The sequence below is a fragment of the Sparus aurata genome, chromosome 22 (assembly GCF_900880675.1).
Source record: "Sparus aurata chromosome 22, fSpaAur1.1, whole genome shotgun sequence".
Taxonomy (NCBI): Eukaryota; Metazoa; Chordata; class Actinopteri; order Spariformes; family Sparidae; genus Sparus; species Sparus aurata.
In genome coordinates, this window is record NC_044208.1 from 8,330,914 (window position 1) to 8,350,521 (window position 19,608).

Below are 19,608 nucleotides of genomic sequence, written 5' to 3' on the forward strand. Positions count from 1 at the left end.
CTCTGTCTTAGCTCTGATTGGTTAGCTCTCACAGGCCTGAGCAGTCACCAGCCCATTATGTTTTTTACGCCTCAGCTCTGCCGGTGTTTGTGCAACAGCAGCCGTACAGTGAGGCGTGTCTGAGGGCTTTAAGTGAGTAGATGAAGCTCTGTGTTCGGCCTGATGGCGTTTAATGTGCCTGACAGCCTCTGGGGTCTCATCCAAACACTTGTTAGGGACGGCTGTTTTTAAGACACGTAAAAGTCAAAATCTCTAAATTGTGGTAACCGCAGAGCTTATGTCAAGCATTTAATTGAGTCAGATGTTCACTTATTTCTGTGTCATTCCTGCAGCTCTCCTTAAAAAAAAAATTAAAAAAAAAAAAAAAAAGGACATGGAAATCTCATTTTCTGCTAAATGGGACCTTTTAAATGCTTGAAAAGAAAATGGCTTTACAAAGTGTGTGACCTCATCAGTAACTGAGGATGTAGCTTGCCACCAGCAGTAGTCAGCATCGGTTTGTTTTAACCATGAAGGAGGCTTTCCTGGACCTTAACCAAGTAGTTTTAGTTGTGTTCAATTCGATCAGACATTTACCACCGTGATGACAGAGCAGGAAATGCTCATTTTGGAAGGATACATGCTGTAAAGGAGGGGAAGAGACGGACGTGCAGGGAGATAAAAATTATATTGAGAACAGACAAACAGCTGCTGCTCTGATCAGTCTGTTTGAAAGATTTTCTGTGTCACTGACTAAACACTTCCCATAAAAACAGAGGATGTGTTTTAGTGACATGTTGAAAAGTTGACCACACGAGACGGATGAGTTCATGTTTGGCCTCGGCGCCGTCTCACCGGGCCGAAGTGTCGAACGGGGGAGAGACACTCATTTAAGATTTGAGCCAGCCCTCACCGCTGATTTTCCATCTCTCCGTCACCATGGAAACCTAAACTTCAAAACACGATTAGCACATGAAACGAACCCTCACACACTATTAGCCGGCGAGCTCCGGCTAAACGCAACGCACGAGGAATAAAATGGACCCCCGAGCCGCCCGGGTAGAGCGGCCTCGGGAAGATGGACGAGATTTCACTCTGTTGATGTTCAAAGCAAAAGTAAATCAAGAGGGGGAGAGAGAAGGGAGAAGCTGATGCAGTCCGCCTCTGGACAAAACAAGAAGAGACCGAAAGACAAAGGACGCAGGCTGTGGGAAGAAAATAACGAAAAGAAAAACTGAAAGAAAGAAAGAAACGGCTGACGAAAGGTAAAACCGACACAACAAAAAGAGACGAATGAAAAGGCTGCAAGAAAAAGGGAGTAAAAAACAAAGAAGTATTAAATAACAGCAGACAGAGTCACTAGTGAGCGTTTCAATCTTCCCACAGCGCCGGGCAGAAGGGTGGTGCAACACAACGACCACGTCTCTTTCTTCCTCTTTAGACTGCAAAAGGTCGACAAAGCGAAACCGCAAAACCCATCAACACTTCCTGTCAAACTCCCCCGTCTGCTTCCTCCTGACAGAGAAACAAGCGCTCCTCCTCCCAACGCTTCCTCTCAGGTCATCTAATGGTGAAATAATTAAACAGAAAAACTCCTTGATTTTCCCTACCGGTGTTTTTCTTTCACCTTTACGCGATATGCCAACTCAGATTACACCTTTTCTCTTGCAGTTCGACTGTGTGTGTGTGAGACCCCTCTTGCTGTCAGTTTGGAGAGGAGAGTTTGACACCACACACACTGTTCATTAGCCCCTAACAGCTAGCTCGGCACCACTGTGTGTGTGTGTGTGCGTGCGTCTTCAGTAACACGTCAACTCCTCCACTCTGAGGTGACACATTAAAACATTCTGGAATATTCTGCTCTGCATTAATTAGCATAGATTTGCATGCTAAAGAGCCGAGATGGAGCTGGACGCCGGCACGTGTTTCAATCTGGGGAGGAACAGAACAATCCAGATTTTCATCTGCAAGTTCACTGGATTCAGAAAATATATATTTATGTGAAATGTACTGAAAGCTTGTTTATCTTTACGGGAAAATGTTTAGGTGGTGTTCTTTAGGTGACAGGGTGGAGCTTGTGTTTATAAGGAGGAAGTAAGTAGAAAAGAGGGTAAGAGTAAGAAATGAATATTTGGAAACGTCAAAGAAAAAAAGAGCAAGTGGCAACAAGAAATGCGTGGGAAAGGAAATAAGATGAGGAAGGAAGGAAGCGGGAAGAGAGGGTTGAAGAGGAAGGACAGAGGGTAAAAAGGGAAGCAGGAGAAGGTTGAATAAAGTTAGAACATGAGGAGCTGCTGCAGAACTGAAAGGACGGAACAAAGGAAATCAACAGCAAGAAAGGGAAGATATAATGAGAAAGGAAGGAGTCTATGGTGTAAAGGAGACATGGAAAGGAAAAAGGAAAAGAAAGCGAAGGGGGAAGGAAATGAGTAGGAACAAAGTGATGAAAAGAGATGGAAATTAGAGGGAGTGAAATATCAGTAGCCGCAAAAAGAAGGAAAGAAGGTGGAGTAAATAAATAAATGTAAAAGATTTTTTTTAAAGGTGGGAGAGAAAGGATTGAAGAAAGAAGGAAAGAGCAAATTTGCAAAAGAGGAAAATGAAGGAATTGAGCAGGAAAAAGAAGAACAGAGAAAGACAAAAGGAGTTGGGGGGGTGTAAAGGAAACACGGGAAGAGGGAATGAAGGAAATAAGCAGGAACATTTAAAATAGGTGAAAGAAAAGTAAACAAAACATTTAACAAAATAGATAAATTTGAAAGGAGGAAATAAAAAATGGAAGGAAGGAATCAAAGAGGGTAATTTTAACCGAAAAACAAATAATAGGAAGGTAGGAAAAGAGGAGCATGGAAAAGAACAGGATAGAAGAACAAACCAAGAAACGAAGGAGATGTGGTGTAAAGGAAACACAGAAAGAAGATGAGAAATGAAGGAAGGCGAGGAAGAAAATAAACAGGAATAAAGTGCAATGGGTGAAAGAAATTATACAAACATTTGAAAGACGAAAGGAGGATATAAAAAAGGAAGAAAGGTAGGAATCAAAGAGGGAACTTGGAAAGTTCTAGAGGAAATCTAAAATAAACTGATGTTGGTCTTGGAGGAAGAAGGAAGTGTAAAAGATCAAGAGGGACAAATGGTGAAGAAAACAGGGAGCAAAAAGGAAATAGGGAATTTGCAAAAGAGGAAGGAAGGAAATGAGCAGGAAGTAGCAAAGAAAAAGAAGTAAAGGAGACAAGGAAGGATAGAAAAAAGAAGGAACACAGTGAAGGAAGGAGGGGGGAGATGGAAAAGAATAACAAACATTAGATGGGCCACCAAAAGATGGACATGAAAGAGAAAATGCAAGTGAAAGGAAGGAAATGGGTCTAGAACAATGCGTGAAAGATGAAAAGAAAGATTTAGAAATTGTAAAACATACAAAGCACAGAAAGAAAGACAATTCTGAACATAGAAAAAGGTAGAGAAAAGAAGGACAGGGATAAAGGATGGCAAGAAGGAAGATGAAGCTGTGAAACAAAAAAGGTGTGACAAAAGAACAAACGGAAATATGCAGGAAGGAAGCGGGGAGGAAGGAAGGAAGGAAGGAAGTCATCTGCTGCAAAGAGAAGGAAGAGGAGAGGAAGGAAGTGGCGAAAAAGGGATTGTGAAACTTGTCTTTTGTTTTTCTTAAAAATAAATCAGCAGGACAACTGGCCCGCACACACACGCTGGAAAGATTTTCTCTGACACACAGTCGCACTCCTGCAGGCACCTACACACACATTTACACGCAGTGTTTCCATCTCCACCAAGCTGTAGACACACACACACACACACACACACTTCGACATGCAACGGTATGTGTGTGTGTCTGAGAGGAAGTGAAACAAGGTTGAATTCTGTCACTGTGTGTGTGTGTTAGTGTGTGTGTGTGTGTGTGCGTGTGTTTTATGTGCAGTTGGGAAGGTCACTCCTGTTGAGAGCGCCGCTGCTGCAGACACACGCACGCACGCACACACATATACACACACACACAGGCGCACACACACACAAGGTTTTTCACACTTTCGGTCTCGGTCACAGAAATATAACACAGGAAGTGATGATGTGTTTTGCATGTACGGTTGAAGAACAAACAGAACGGAGCTGATGTGAACTATGAAGTAAAAAATGGCCGACAACCAAGAAGAGCATTAGTTTTCAGAAAAAAAACAACATTAAAACTTCATAAAAATTCTGCAGTTTCTTTGCTAAACATCTGGATGTTCTGATGTTGATTATTTGAAATGTTTACTTTAATTCTGTCTGTTAGCAGACAGAATATCACAGCATGAAAAGGCCGATGTTTTGGGGGTAAAAGGTTTATAATTTTAAAGTGGCAGCAGTTGTTCAGAGATGGTAAACATGTCTCCTGTACAGGAAGTTAGCTGGTGTACTGCGCCCTCTGCTGGCAGATTGCCTGCTGAGCAACTCATACTGGAGGAAGTCTGAATGCAACACACACAAAAAATATTAATAATTTCATTTATTAATTTAAAAAAAAAAAGGGTGAGTACAGGCAATATGAAAACTCAATTTACAGCTGATCTGTCCATGACCGTTCATTCCTTTCTTGTTTTGGGTTTGGGGGCTGAAAGAGACAGAAAATGAAGAAAACTGTTGAAGGAAGGATACAACTGAAAAACTCTGAACAGTTTAAGAAATAAAAAGTGTTCATGTGGATCTATATAAAAATTCAGCTCCGGGAAAAAAAGAGCTAAATTTTTTCGTGAAAACAATAAAAATTGAATAACGACTACAAACAGTGATTTAGAAATGGCTGTAACTTAAAAATGCCAGAGTAATATCAAATGTTTGGTACTGTTGGATTCAGACCGATTTAATTTAAATAACGTGCTTTGATTTCATGTAAATATGAGTCTAGAAAGTCAAATGTATACTTATTTTTTATTTACTACGTTTTATTTATTATTATTATTGTTTAAATCAACTTCGTCAACTAGTTAAGGCATGATAAATAGGTGAAATCAAACATTTTTAGTAGCCACATGTCTCCACAGTCTCCTCAGCACAGTTTGTGTTTCTACTGCTAACAGAAAAGAAATCTGTGGGGCCTTTCCTTAACTTACTAAATACAGTTGAAAGAAAGAACGTAGAGATGATGAACAAAAGATCCCAAAGAGACAAAAAATATTTAAATGGGGGAAAATAAGATACGGAGACATGGGAAAAGAGACAATAAAAGAGAGGCAGAAGAAGAGTTTCTGATCACCGTTTGGATTCTCCTGTTTGTAGAAAGTCTTCAGCATCTCAACAGCTTCGTCTGCTCTGTGACCTGAAACACACTGAACACACACACACACACACACACACACACACACACACACAAGATAGTCATTTACACCGTGAGGCCGAAAGTATGTGGACAGCCACATTTTGCACGTCGTATCAGACAACTGAGCATGTTCAAAAAAAAAAAGAAGAAAGGATTAGCATTAACCTGCAGCTGTGTCAGATTTCTGACCCATGAGCATCACCACAAAGGAACAGTGCAGCCATTCGCATTGACCTAACACACACAAATAAAAAACAATAGGTAGGCAAACATAAAAAGACACCAGAGACAAACACAGACCTTGAATGCGCTCCCGGTCTGAGGTAAGTCTGCAGAGGAAACGTCCAGGACTGAACCGCAGCCTCCAAACCGCTCGTTCCTGCAGCCGTACACGACGACGGGGATGTCTGACAGCTGGTGAAGGAACAAGAGCTGCCAACACATGCATACACACACGCAGACACACAGAGGTTGGTGCAGGATACTGAGCAGGCGCAGGGCTGCAGCACACATGATGCACGGCTCCACGGTAACGTACAGGGCTGTCCGCTCACACACGCTGCTCACGTCCAGGCTGCAGCCGCCACACCAGTCCAGGAGCTGGTCCAGGGCCACCATCTCAGCGTGACGAGTGGCCTAACACACACACACACACACACAGAAAAATACTGTATGTAATGTACAGCTCAGGTGTCTTGTTCCATTTGAGCCAGATAAACCCAATGCTGAACTCCCTTTGAAAAATTAACATTATTTTTTGAGTGTACTTTTAATATGCAGCACTGAGTTTATCTAAAATTCATAAACAAAATGGCCTGCCCTAAAACATTAAGTCATCGTGGTGGTTTGGAGACTATACAGGTTTGTATTTTTTACTGACATGACAAAAATCAAACCTGAACAGACTAACTTCTGCATGAGGTTCAATCCCGTTTTGTCGATTAAAAAAAAGAACCTCTTGAGTGTTTTTGTTCACACAGAGTCTTCACAATCTTTTATTTTCCCTACATTTTTGGTCTCGTTGACTTCATTCCGTCCCTTGCCCACAACTTCATCGTTGTAGACCATCAGACATCCCACCGGCACCTCTCCGTTCTCCAGAGCATCTTTGGCCTGTAGCAACACATAAAACACACAAAGAAAATACACATTTAGAACACAAAGATACAACACTCATGGCCATTACAGTCACTGATTGCAGTTATTGTTATCATGATCACTTAATCTGAAAATTGCTTTTTATATTAATTTATTGATTATTTATTCTACACAAGATTTATGAAGATAAAGACTTTTTTTTTTTTTTTGCAATTTATCTTTAATAATTGAATGTTTATGTATTTTAAAACGATAGTTCCGGGATGCATTTAGACTTGTTTGGAGAAATCAAGACGAAATCGTTAGTTATAACACACTAGAGTTCTCCGGAGATAATAATAGATATCAGTTAAATGATTAATTAATTACAATCACTGACATTTATCTCTCACCATGCCAAAAGCGCTGTCCATCCACTTCTCAATCTCCTCATCACTCGGAAGGAAACCTTCCGCCGAATCCGCCGAAAGCCGGTACCTGCCTTCTTCTGTTCCCATGACAACTGCTGCTACGTAACTCTACTTAACAAAAGTCATAATATTATCATTCAGTACGCGTTTGTTGCACTTTCTTCTTCTTTTTTTGTTAAAATGTCATCCCTTATAGTTTACGCGCCGAGTACCTGCGCTGATGGGGGAAGATAATACTGGACGGACCAGTTCCAGACGTGACTAATCGAACTGTTCGATGGCACCGCGCATCTTCACGTTCATGCCGATGTTCTCCACGCGTCTAGTTGACTACACTTGACTGGATGTACACCAGATATTGAGTCATCCTGCCAACACATTAAAAGCTTGTACACCACGGGGTTTTTTCCAGCGAGTTTGACAGACTCGAAGCATAATGTTTTTCGGTCAGGTTTCTCGATCTAATATATCCAAGATATATCCAAGTTATACATTACATACATTATATATATTAAAAATATATATCATTTTACCAGTGTATGCATTTGATTGTGAAAGCATTTTAAGCCTTCTCGGCCCAATCAAACTCTGGCTCTTCTTTATTTAATCTCTTGGGTTATGATTTGGTTAGACCAGAACATGCCTGCATTATACTGCCCTGATTAAATAACCAAATAACGAATATAAATTGATTTATTTAACAATTTGCATTCAGATTGGTACCTGCTGCTTTGCATTTTATTGTGAAATCTCTAACCGGAACCTTCGACAGCTAGCCTCCTCTTCCTGTCTTCAGCGACATGCTTCTATGGTTTTGACAGTTAGCATCGTCAATGGTTAGCATGGTAGCAGGGAGTTGCTAGCTAACAGACAACTCCTCAAATAGCATGTCCGTGAAACAGTCAGCAAAAAGTTTAAAGTACGGAGTGTTTGTTTGAGTTTTAGTTTCTGAACTTGTCACTGTCCGAGGATGTTTTCATCTGTCTGGAATTTTATTAAACGCCACAAAAGAAAATTTATCTTCACCGGAGCTGTAGTTGGAGGTAACGGAGTCCTGTTAGCTTCTAGTAGCTAGCTAGCTAATAACTTTAGCAACATGCCTAACTGCCCTAAAAATCGTAATAAAAACGTATTTTCTTACTCACCGATGGAACTTGTGATTTATGAAATATATTTCAAGAGCTTGAATAGTGTGTCCTTTCACTTCCGCATCAATATTTTTTACTAAGCAGCATTATTTCGAGCATTGTGAAATACTGTTCAACCTGGTACAATCCAAGGAAAACAACTGGGGTAAAGGTAGAGGACAAAAGTTAACTTTTACCGAAATTATCTCCAAGAAGTGTTTTGGTTCTATATCGCTTTTAAAATGACTTGTGGCGAGTCAATGAGGACACCAGCTTATATTGTCCTACACATTATATAAATGAGCAAGACATTTAAATTGCCAGAAAACTGAATTGAAGTTTAGCGAGACGTTCCGTGCGTGAGAAAGGCACTTATGGATGCTTAATGTTAGCATCTTACCTTATCGCTTTCATTAAGAGGCCAGGATAATCCATGCCAATTGGATTTAGCCAAACTGCTGACCAGTGAGTGTTTCAGGTTTATCTCATTTGGCTGTATTGAAATGATAGGTTTGAATACGTGTCATGTCAAAAATACCTAATTCTTTTTATTATAATTAGTAATAGCGAATCAAGTAATGCCATCTTTGGGGTTTAGTTGCATTTAAAATCCCTTAATGTTTGTGGTAATGTTAAATTTGATGTGAAGTGATTTTGACATTGCAGTAAGACACAGCATCATTTAGTAAAATCACCAAATGGATCAACGTACTGAAAGAGGTTGCATGGATTTAAAGGTTAACCTAAAAGAGATAAAGAAACATAAGGTGTCTAATGTTGCCTTACATCAAAATAAAACATCAAAATCAAATGTAAACATCTACCTGAAAATATGCACTGTTGGAAGCTCCTATTCCAAAATATACATTTGTGCTTTAACCAGGACACATTCCTGGTGACTCGGGAAGTTCAGACTCATCTGAAAGAGTGATATATGGTTGAGGTCATTTCCTGTGTGTGTGTGATGCAAGTAAGTACTACTTCTTATTTATCTGCGATCCCCTAGGAGTGTACTTCCTGGGTAAATATGCCCAGAAGAAGATCAGGGACATTCAGGAGAAGGAGGCGACCGAGTACATTGCTCAGGCCAGGCGACAGTTCCACTTTGAAAGCAACCAGAGGACCTGCAACATGACCGGTAATGACTTCACACCGGTCCTTCTGAATAATAATTCTAAATTCTTCACAAATCCTTTCGAGTACTACTCACAATGTACCGTGCTGTGTGTTTGTGTGCCGCAGTGCTGTCCATGCTGCCTCCGCTGAAAGAAGCCATCATCAGTCAACTGAATTCAGAAAGTCTAACTGCACTACTCAAGACCAAGTGAGTCGAAGTTTCTTATAGTGTTAGAGCTAAAAGATCAAATCAAACATTTCCTGTTCCACTTGTACTCACAATTTACATATTTTTATATGTTCAAGGCCAAGATAGTTTTTTTCCTGTGTACATTATCTTTTGAAAGTATGTTAGTTTGTCACAATTTGCAGTCTTGATGTTGTAAAACAAAACATTAATTCCTCTTTTTCTTCTTTGACATCTTCTCACAGACCAGCCAATAAGCTCGAAATCTGGGAAGATTTAAAGATCATCAGTAAGTTCTTCATATAACCAAACTGTAAAATCATACATGTATAATATTTTTTTAAGTAACATTGCTGCAGATAAACAAAATTAGATTAATAAAAAATGTTCATGTGAGATTAGACATCAAACATGTGTGACTCTTGGTGTCTTGTTCAGGTTTCACCCGCACCATCGTGGGCGTGTACAGCACCTGCATGCTGGTGGTTCTTCTGAGAGTCCAGCTGAACATCATAGGAGGATACCTGTACCTGGACAACTCTGTGGGCAAGAACACAATGGTGAGGAACTCCGGATTCATTGGCTTCTTTGGCTAAGAGAACCTGTAAGAACACAGTAGTCACTGTAATGCAGATCTGTGAGTTTGGCTGTTCACACTGGACTAGAGAGCTATTTGAAGTCCAAGCTCAGGCTGCAGCTAACAATTATTGTCATCACTGATGAAGTCTTTTTGTCTACAACCACTGATTCCCAAAAAGAATAAACCTGAAAGATCAGCTGGAGGTATTTTATCGTTATTTACTCATGCGTGTTTGTTTTTTTTCTTTCAGACTCCTCTGGCTCCTCCTGACGTTCAGCAGCAGTACCTGTCCAGTATCCAACATCTACTGGGAGATGGTAGGATGGACACACTTACACACAAACACACACCGCAAAACTTTATTTCCATTCAACACTGATTGACCTCAGTCTATCTGTCTCTCTCGCCCTTTCTCTACAGGTTTGACAGAGTTAATGACACTAGTGAAGAAAGCAGTACTGAACTCCCTGGGAGGGTGAGTGTCTGTAACTAATAATTACTCATGACATTTTTTGTTCATCTTGTTGTGTGCTCTATAAAATGCAAAGCAATTGTGAAACATGCTCGTCATCACGGTTTATCAGATCCAAAAGTGATGTCTTCAGATGTTCTGTTGTTTAGCCAACAGTCCAAAACCCAATGATTAATTAACTAACTGTTGCAGCTGTAATTTACATTATTACATTTTTTGGTTTAAATTTTAGTTACAAATCTAATGTGATGTAAAACATGGATACAAAATAATGTTCCCAGAGCCCCATGGAACACATTGAAAACCACAATGAACAGTCTAAAACAACCAAGATAATCAGTTTACAATGAGAATAAATAGAGAAAAATACCCAATTGTCACACATTGAGGCTTGAAACAGAAACATTTTTAATTTTGTATCAATAAGTGAATTAAAATAATAAATCTGTTTGTTGCAGCATGTCTCTGAAGCAGAGTCTGTCTCTTCTGGAGGTGGAGCAGCAGCTGAGCTGGATCAGAGCGGAGGTGGAGGCCGGCTCTGAGCGGCCGCTGTCCTGGTACATGCTAGCTGATGACGAGAATGCACTCGCTGATCAGGTCACTACACACACACACACATACACACACACACACACACACACACACACACACAAGGTGATACACAGAAGTATTCACAGAGCTGTATACTGATACATCTTCTGTCTGTGTCAGGCGTGTGGGCTGACAGAACAGGATACTTTGACCATCAGACTGTTGAACGAGACCAGAGACATGTTGGACAGGTAAACAACACACTTGTGTGTGTTACTTATGTGTTCGTCCACCTGTAGGTGCGTGTATTTCATGATTCTGAAACGTGTGTTTGTGTGTGTGTTTGTGACTTCAGTCCAGACTTCACCACGGTCCTGAACGCCTGTTTGAACAGAGGTTTCTCTCGTCTCCTTGACAACCTGGCCGAGTTTTTCCGGCCACCTCTCGGCGACGCCTCCCCGAGCTCTGCGCCTGATAGGTCAGCTTCTTTGCCAACAGAAATGTTCTTTTTTTCACACATAAATCTTGGGTTTACTATGTTTTTTTGTGTGTGTGTTGTTGGTCATAAGTAACACTAGTAGAAGAAGTCAATGTAGCTGAAATAAACATTCGGGCTACAACTAATGTTTTTTTTTAATTGTGGATTAATCATTTGATTATTTTCTCAATTAATCGATCAGTTGTTTGGCCTATAAAATGTTTTAAAAAATGGTGGAAAATGTCGATCAGTGTTTCTCAAAGCCCAAGATGACGTCCTCAAATGTCTTATTTAGTCCAAAGCTAGAAGATATTCATTCTACTGTCACTGAGAACTAAATGAACTAGAAAATATTTGGATTCAAGAAGCTGGAATTACAGAATTTTAAATTTATTTCTTTAAGAAATTGCTCAAACCAATGAACCAATGCTACATCAAGTTGGATAAGTAAATAGTTTCCTGCTTAAATTTTGAGGATTTACATAGTTTTACTTTCTAACCTTTCAACCAGTTTTATATAAGTACGGCAGAGGCCTTTTAATTTTAGTTTTGAAGTGATAAATGTCTGGTTATTTGGTCATTGCTGCAGAACATTTTGGGGGTTTTTTGGAACAGAAAAATGTCACTGAAATCCAGACACATAAGTCAACACTGACCTCAACATGATTCCATTGTGTCTGTCTGTGTGTGTTCAGTCTGTCTGCAGTCAGCCTGCCGCTGGCCAAGATCATTCCGATCGTCAACGGTCAGATTAACACCATCTGCAGTGAGACTCCGAGCCACTTTGTTCAGGTGAAACCACACAAACACTTGAAAATAAAAGCCAACAGGTCAAACTGCCTTGTTTGTAGTGATCAGCTGCCCATATTGGCTCAATTAAAACAAAGTCCACATTCTGTTTGTAAACAGATACCACGCTCTTATCAGATTCTTAGTGTAAATTATTATGTGCAGGTTGAGTTATTAGGTCTTTAATGTTTAATGAGGACAAGAAACTCTTAATTTAAATGTCTCAAAAACATCTTCACTTTTGGGCTCTTGGGTTTATTACCACTAACTGCTAAAACTGGATATCAAACCTATTTTGACTTTTGTTATAGTGACTTTTGTTAATGTGTCGCAGCAGCGAGTGTCAGAAACTGTCAAGTACCAAAAGCTGCTGGCATCAGATGTCTGGTCAGATCATGATCTTCTTAACTTGTTCTTTGATTGGACAGGGGACAGTTTTTAATGTCTGCTCGTGATTGAAAGTCACATCAGAGATGTTCCTCTTTTCTGAAACTATAAAAGTGATTGTGTTCAAAATATTTCACTTTTTTCACAGAAATCTCACATTCATTTGAGTGTGGGGTGAAAAGTTCAGCTATGCCTGAACTATATTAACCTGTCTGAGGTGTGTAAATTGTAGTTTGCCTTGTAATCCAGCAGAGGGCGCTCTGAAGCTTGACCTATTGCATATTATGGACCTATTGGCAAACTAAGCTAACGTTAATGTTATGGCTGTGCTCATCACTCCTTCCCAGATCCCTTAGTGACGTCTTCAGTTTGCTTCTTTTGTCCAAAACCCAAAGACTCTTTATCTACTGTCACATTTAAGAAGCTGGAACCTGCAAATGTTTGACACTTGGTTTAAAAAAAATGAAGCAATTAATCATTTATCAAATTAGTTGGCAGCTAACATCTTTTTTAAAGACACGTCAGACAATTTTAAGTTTATGTTACACATTGAAGCGCAGAATCAATTCCATTAGTCTATTTCATCTCCGTCTCTATCTCAAAAGCTCTGTCTCTCTTCCTCAGGACTTGCTGATGAACGACCAGGTCAAAGAGTTCGCAGCCAACGTCTACGAGACCTTCAGCACGCCACAGGAGCTGCAGAAATAACTGACACACGAGGAGAAGAAGGAGAATTCAGAGGAAGAAAAGACAGATGGAAACAGAAGTGATACGTGCCCTTAGACTGTTGATCCCTCCTTCCTTTTCTCCTCCAAACCCTGCAGACGTTTCACTCTGTGACAGTGTTGAGTGACGGGAATACAGTCTACGATGAAGCAGCTGTGGGAGCGTCTGTGAACAGCGCCACTGGATTACTGAACTGGTTGCTCTGGGACTGTAGTCGCATCAGAGCCTGTGATCAACCCTGAGAGCAATGCATCTTGGGAACGGAGTCTTATTTACCCTGAGGGAGGACGCACACAGAGGATAAAGTGTGTTGAAGGATCGGTCACGACTGTTCAGAGCTGATTTCCACTTTTTCACACAAGATGAAACTGACACATCACCAGTGTACGTTGATATCCCAGATTCTTCCCTTTTCCATCAGCAGTGGTGAGTGTTATATGTCTCATGTTTCCAGCTCTCTGCTGTGCACCTTCACTGTGTTTGAATATCAGAATGGTTTACAATGTGTACGGTTCTCTTTTTTCCTTTCTTCATTTTCACTACATAATCCAGGTTGTAGAGGGCAGTGTGAAGGGTCAGACAGATGTGGGCTGATGTGTGAACGGAGACAATTTTTTTTGTGCTGATGAAATGTTTTTAAATTGCATCTTTTTTGCATTTTTTTTGTCATGAGGGAAAAAAAATCTTCAGCATCGTTATGGGTAATTTGGAGGTTGGATGGTTTATATTATCCCATAATTACTTCATTTGCCTGGAAAATCTATTGAAGCCTGACATATTTAAATCCATTTGAAATGTTTAAAAGGTGGAGTAGCTTAGGCAATTCCAGGAGAAGGATAGTTGGTCGTTGAGAGTCATTCCCAGGTCATCTAATACCGAGGCTATGAGTCGATGATGCACAGCATCAGAACGTTTAAAGCTCAGTAAATACGATTATAATTGAGCGCAACTTTCCTCCAGCTGTCCAGGACCAGGGCTGCACAGTATATCGTTTCAGCATCGACGTCGCAAAGTGCACACGTGCAACAGTTACTTCACAGAAAGTGCAATGTTCAGTGAGGCAGTCTTGGTTATTTTAAAATAAAAAATAATAGTGAAAATCACTGATAAACTCCAAATTAGATATGTAGTCAGATCACTGACTTATCATGTGGATCACCTTAAATGGTTTCAATTGAACTAACATTGAACTAAGGCCATGCAGAGTTAAAGATGTTCTGAAAAACACTGATTGGTCTAACAGTGTGTGTTTCAGAGAGTCTACTTCAGTGTCTCAGAACTGACACTGTAGGTGTTGTTTAATTTCTGTCCAGCAGATGTCACTCTTCTTCATGGACTCTCTTGAACATCCTTTGCCTCTATTTGAAGGGCCTCATTCCAAAGTTTTTCAAGCTATTTTCAAGCTAAATTACATTGAAAACATTTTTGATCTACGGTTGATGGGAATAATATTAGGTAACCTGACTTTTTAATAACATCTAAAGAGGTCATTTTGTAGGAATGACCAGCATTGTTATCACTTTTCTCACACATGGCAGGTCACATTGTCTTGAAACGATGATGATAATTGTGTTTCCCCTCATGTCTTTATGTTTTACACCTCTTTTTTTCACTAAATTTGTATGTATGTGACTTCTGGAAAGGCTTCTGTGTGGGAATAAGAAGACAGATATCCAAGAGGCCAAGAAATCTGAGAGAGCTCTGTCCCACCCTGTCTGTGAATCAGATGTGTGCAGCCAGAAGAGATCTGGTAAACAGCTAAAGTAGACCTAAAGATGTTGAGTTTACTGTCATAGAAGAGGAAAGTAACTAGAACATCTTCACATTCAACAAGCTGGAATCAGAGAATTTAGACTTTTTTCATAGTTGGCCGATCATTTATAAGCTGACAACTAATTAATTGTATCAATTTATTGTTGCAGCTCAGATTTTTGTCTTCATCTACCTGACATGAATTCAAGCATAACAAAATAGTAAACACCATTAATAAATGGTCACAGTCTTGTTAATTAAACCTAAGTTGATAATTATTTCAGTGTTAACAATGAAAATCTTTATTAACCATTTATTGAGCAATTGATGACTTTAATACTTTCTAAATGCTTAAAGGTGCTAACTGTTGCTAACTGTAGTTGCTGTTTGCTAGTTAATTCAGCTTCAGTAGACATCTCTGCAGCTCAAAACAGACGTCATCATGTCAAAACTGACATTTCTTCACATTCTGTTGATAATTAAAGTCAAGTTTTGAATGTTTACAACTAAAATTCTAACTGCACATTTAATACATAATTTATGCAGCATTTCATCATTAACTTAAGTTTAATTAACTATAAATGTACCATTTATTAATGATTATTACTATAAAGTGTTGGCTAATAATATTATTTCTAGAAGTTGTTTGTTATAATTGATGAATTCAGTTCAGTTGCTGCTGTTTAAAAGGAAAACACTCTCAGATCCTAAAATCATCTAATTGGCTATACAAGCCCAATGATACATTAGTCTTGAGACTTGAACTAGTAAAACAAAAACTGCTCTGAAGCTTTGGTGGCTGCTGGGATTTACCCGAAAGCAGCGTGTGGAGAGAAAATGCGAGTCTGTCTCCTCTGGCGTCAGATTAATTTTCCCTACTCAGGAGATGAGTAAACTTCAAGTGACAGCTCAGATTACTTTCTGATTCCTGGATCACATTAACAGTCAGGTGAGAATGTAAATCTGTGTATGTAATCAGTGATGTTATGCCTTTGAAGCAAAACATCCTGAGTGACAGCTGAAAATGTATGTTTGTAGAGATTTATTGAAGAGTTAATAAACGTCAAATGTGATTTCATACTCATTGTTCAGCTTGTGTTCCTTTTTAAATGTCTGATCTACACATTGTGAAAAGGTTTCCCTGGATTCAATTATCAAAGAGCCTAACAGGAAATGGTTACGTCAACAGGGGGCGCCCTCCTGCAGCAGGAAACAGTTTCATTGGGAGATAAGAGCCAGCATGTTGGAAAAAAACTGCTGTTGGCAAATCATCCAGTGTGCTGTTACAACTCTGACTCATAATTAAACAGATGATGATGTCCTCTCGCAATCACTTATTAATGAATTTTGGAAAAACTTTTGTCATAGTTGTCGGTTCAAAGTCAACCTGTGTATGGAATTCCACAGATAGATACTTGTTTATGTTCCAGTTTTTATGGAAAAGATGAGCACAAGCAGGGCGAAAGCAGATCTTTTATTTTATTGGATCACGTGACAGACCTCCTTAATGTGCTGTAAAAAAAAAAAAAAAAAAAAAGGCAGCACAGTACTCTTGTCTTTTATTATTCATTCTGTGGAACTATTTACGGACTGTGACAATGGACGTGTGAAGGATGGGAAATCCCTTTACTGATTACTTAACACTGCGCCCTTTGTTGTGTGAGCTGGTCATTATTTAGCCAGATGAAACTGCACTGATATATACGGCTGTGGACAGAGTTCAAGTTTCACGGTAGGTTAAGTAAAAGTTGGACTTGATGTACACAAGTTGGACAAAAGAGGCTCTTCCTGATTATCTTCCTTCTACCCATGTCACCACGTGTGACCTGGTTATCTTTTGAGGCTTTTGTTGAGGCATACTGATGCCATAAAAACTTGTTTGTGGTGTTCTTACATCCAACGAGCCTGCCAGACAGACGACCATGGTTTGATTCCCACCACTGGATGTTTTTAAGGACACCTGGAGACACTTCCATCCGTTTTTGTGTTAAGGCATAGCAGGTTTATCTGTGTAGCACAATACAGACACAAGGCAACTCAAAGTGCTTTACAGGGGCATGAAATTGGATTAAAAGACAAAAAGGTCTTCAGCCTTGATTTGAAAGAGGTGACAGTTTGAGCATACCTGCAGTCTTCTGGGATTTTGTTCCAGATATGTGGTTCATAATAACTGATGCTGCTTCATCATGTTTAGTTTTGACTCTCGGGACTGAAAGCAGACTTACACCTGACGACCTCAGAGGGACTGGATGCTTCATAACGTAGCAGCAAGTGTGAAAAACCCTGTCCCAGCCCCTGAAACTTAGTCCAGGGACTACTTCTCAAGGAACTAAAAGCTCCTTCAGCCTTTTGTTGCCAGCCAAGCAGAAACAAATGAATCCGCTGACAATTAATGTACAACAAACAAAAATAACAGAAATATTTGGCTCTGCATGTCCCAATCCCCAAAGCTCATGCACTTTAGAAGACATTGGCCCTATGTAAGGACTTGGGGGTAAAATATGCTCTCTGAACTTAATTTAGAACCTGGTCCCTGCAGTGGAAACGCACCAAGTTCCTTCTAGTCCCGAGGGAAAGTCCCTTAATCAGTTACAGATGTACTAAAAGTATGTTGGACTGAGTGCCAGCTGGGGACGTGGGAGGACAGGAGGAAAACACTTGGCTCCTACTTCCTCATGCACAACGAAATTTGCGGAGTAAAACCACATCTTTCGAGATTTCTTAAAAACAACATACTTGTTTTGCAATCTTATTTCCAGATTAACGGCACAGGCCCAATGCAGAAGATGCTATGTATCAAAGGTGTAGATATACAAACCTATCATGTAAGTTCCAACAAACAAGAACACTATGATATACAGTTTGTTGTCAGCGTATATGCTCATACGGTTGAATACAGCAGCAATTCAACAAAATCTACTCAAGAAGGTTATAGATAAACTTTTTGAGAGATGCATCACAGAACATCAACATCTGACACTGGAAGTCACCTCTGCATCACTACTGCAGTCAGGTTGATAAACAGGAGGGAAGATAAATTCCACTTTTTTATACCAAAAGTTTAAGTAATCTCTGAGCTCTCCTCCCGTCGGTAAATGGCTCCAGATGAGAGCAGAATCTGATGTGACTGGGTGTTTATTCCTCCAGAAGGTCTGGCTTTGCAACAGACTCCCTTTTCCAGTAAAGTTCATTTATATATATATACATATATATATATATATATATGTATATATATATATGAGAAGAATTAATGAGACACATCACACTTAAACACATTTAAACGTCACACTTAAACATTATTTGGTCATATTAACTAATCCGTTTTCCAGTTGTACATCATTTTTTAAAGTTCGACATCAACAGTTCAGACTCTTAACTCGGGTATCATAAAACTTGCTCCTTGCTATTTAGCATTTTGTCGACTTCAGCAGAAATGTACGTGCTGATTCCCACGTAAATGTGTGACTTTCAGGTTGTTGCCTGATTACAGACTGTCTACTTTTTGAGACGAGGAAGTGTTTCAGTCTCTGCCTCAGGTCATCCGAAGGACACATCTTTACTGGATCACAGTCATGTGAAGATTACGATCATGTTTCAGCTATTGTCCCAGTCTAAATCAATTCATTGTGACAACAAATTAAATATTTTTCCCTCTGGTCAACGTTCCTTCTGTCTTAATATGGATTTAAAACTACTACAGTTCAGTATATACACTCACTTGGGATCAGAAAAGCTCTGCAATTGTCATAATCATATTTAATGTTCATGTGCTGAATGTTTGAAAAAAACTTGTTTTTCTTTCAGTGAAAATATCCCACAGGTTTTCCCTTTGGCCTTGATTCAACCTGATAAAAAATTAGCAAAACACAGATGAGTTCCAAATGTAATTTTCTAGTGTATGGCGTGTGTGTGTGTGTGTGTGTGTGTGTGTGGACACATAGCGACATTCATTTTCTTCCTGGTCGTGTGTGACTCAAGAGATGACTTCATCTCCTCCATTAACCCCCTCTGACATTTTCCCTTATAAGGAGGAGAAACTGGCTGATCTTCTCTTGGTGCTGAAATGGTTAAAAGAATGCAAGTATTACATCACACTGTACTGAGCTGCTGTCTGTCTGTTGTCCGAGGTTTATCTTTAACTAGTTTCTTAGAATCTTCACATATCGAAAGCTGCAAATCTACGTTCATTAACAGGTTTGCTCATTAAGAATCGTTCCTATGCTAGACTCTGCTGAAGGGTCCTCAGACAAAAAAAAGGCTCTAATGTGATGAAAGTCTCTCGTGACAAACACTGAGAAATGATTTATTATTTATCTATCACAGTCACATGTCTGTTTCTGCCACCCTATTATGGAGGCATATATCAACAATATTAGGAACGTTTGAAAATGGTTAATAACAAAGCAGTTCTAAGCAGATATACATGTTTATTCATATATTCAGAAAAACTCATTCCTCTAGTGGATCCCGATAAGTTGGGGCTGGTGTTTAAACAGATATTAATGATATTAATTAAAATCATGTTAAATACAGTTAAATCAATATTATACATGTCTCCACAGGATAAGAAAAAGTTGTCAAAGTCAAACATTCTGTATGTTAATAAGCACTTTAAAATGTCTGTATATCTTCTTACATTCTGCAGTGTTATGAATAATATAT

General features: G+C 39.4%; 2 protein-coding genes across 3 annotated transcripts; one reads left to right on the forward strand and one right to left on the reverse strand.

The window, feature by feature from the left end:
* Nucleotides 1–4,464: 4,464 nt before the first annotated feature.
* On the reverse strand, nt 4,465–8,084 carry adat2 (adenosine deaminase tRNA specific 2). 2 transcript variants are annotated; one of them, XM_030405887.1, is made up of 7 exons: nt 7,947–8,084; nt 6,784–6,909; nt 6,302–6,406; nt 5,779–5,929; nt 5,594–5,700; nt 5,231–5,303; nt 4,465–4,588 (listed from the first exon to the last, which is right to left on the reverse strand). In XM_030405887.1, exons 2-7 carry the CDS (start codon nt 6,886–6,888, stop codon nt 4,560–4,562), a joined length of 570 nt encoding a protein of 189 aa, XP_030261747.1. In that variant the 5' UTR covers nt 6,889–6,909; nt 7,947–8,084; the 3' UTR covers nt 4,465–4,559. The 2 variants fall into 2 exon arrangements, with proteins under 2 accessions (XP_030261747.1, XP_030261748.1); XM_030405888.1 differs by lacking the exon at nt 7,947–8,084 and adding an exon at nt 7,014–7,144.
* pex3 (peroxisomal biogenesis factor 3) lies at nt 7,568–16,026 on the forward strand. The gene is made up of 12 exons (XM_030405886.1): nt 7,568–7,844; nt 8,935–9,066; nt 9,171–9,252; nt 9,477–9,520; nt 9,670–9,791; nt 10,062–10,128; nt 10,232–10,286; nt 10,742–10,880; nt 10,995–11,065; nt 11,170–11,292; nt 11,988–12,084; nt 13,093–16,026. The coding sequence occupies exons 1-12, from the start codon at nt 7,772–7,774 to the stop codon at nt 13,174–13,176; spliced, it is 1,089 nt and encodes a 362-aa protein (XP_030261746.1). The 5' UTR covers nt 7,568–7,771; the 3' UTR covers nt 13,177–16,026.
* The last annotated feature ends 3,582 nt before the right edge of the window (nt 16,027–19,608 follow it).

Excerpts from the sequence above, each read along its gene's own strand:
- pex3 (XM_030405886.1), top strand. The coding sequence starts at position 7,772 with ATGTTTTCATCTGTCTGGAATTTTATTAAACGCCACAAAAGAAAATTT. Across the intron at positions 7,845-8,934 it reads CACCGGAGCTGTAGTTGGAG|GAGTGTACTTCCTGGGTAAA; the intron begins GTAACGGAGTCC and ends GCGATCCCCTAG. Across the intron at positions 10,881-10,994 it reads AGAATGCACTCGCTGATCAG|GCGTGTGGGCTGACAGAACA; the intron begins GTCACTACACAC and ends TGTCTGTGTCAG.
- adat2 (XM_030405887.1), bottom strand. The coding sequence starts at position 6,888 with ATGGGAACAGAAGAAGGCAGGTACCGGCTTTCGGCGGATTCGGCGGAA. Across the intron at positions 5,930-6,301 it reads AAGTCAACGAGACCAAAAAT|GCCACTCGTCACGCTGAGAT; the intron begins GTAGGGAAAATA and ends TGTGTGTGTTAG. Across the intron at positions 5,304-5,593 it reads AGACCGGGAGCGCATTCAAG|TGTGTTTCAGGTCACAGAGC; the intron begins GTCTGTGTTTGT and ends GTGTGTGTTCAG.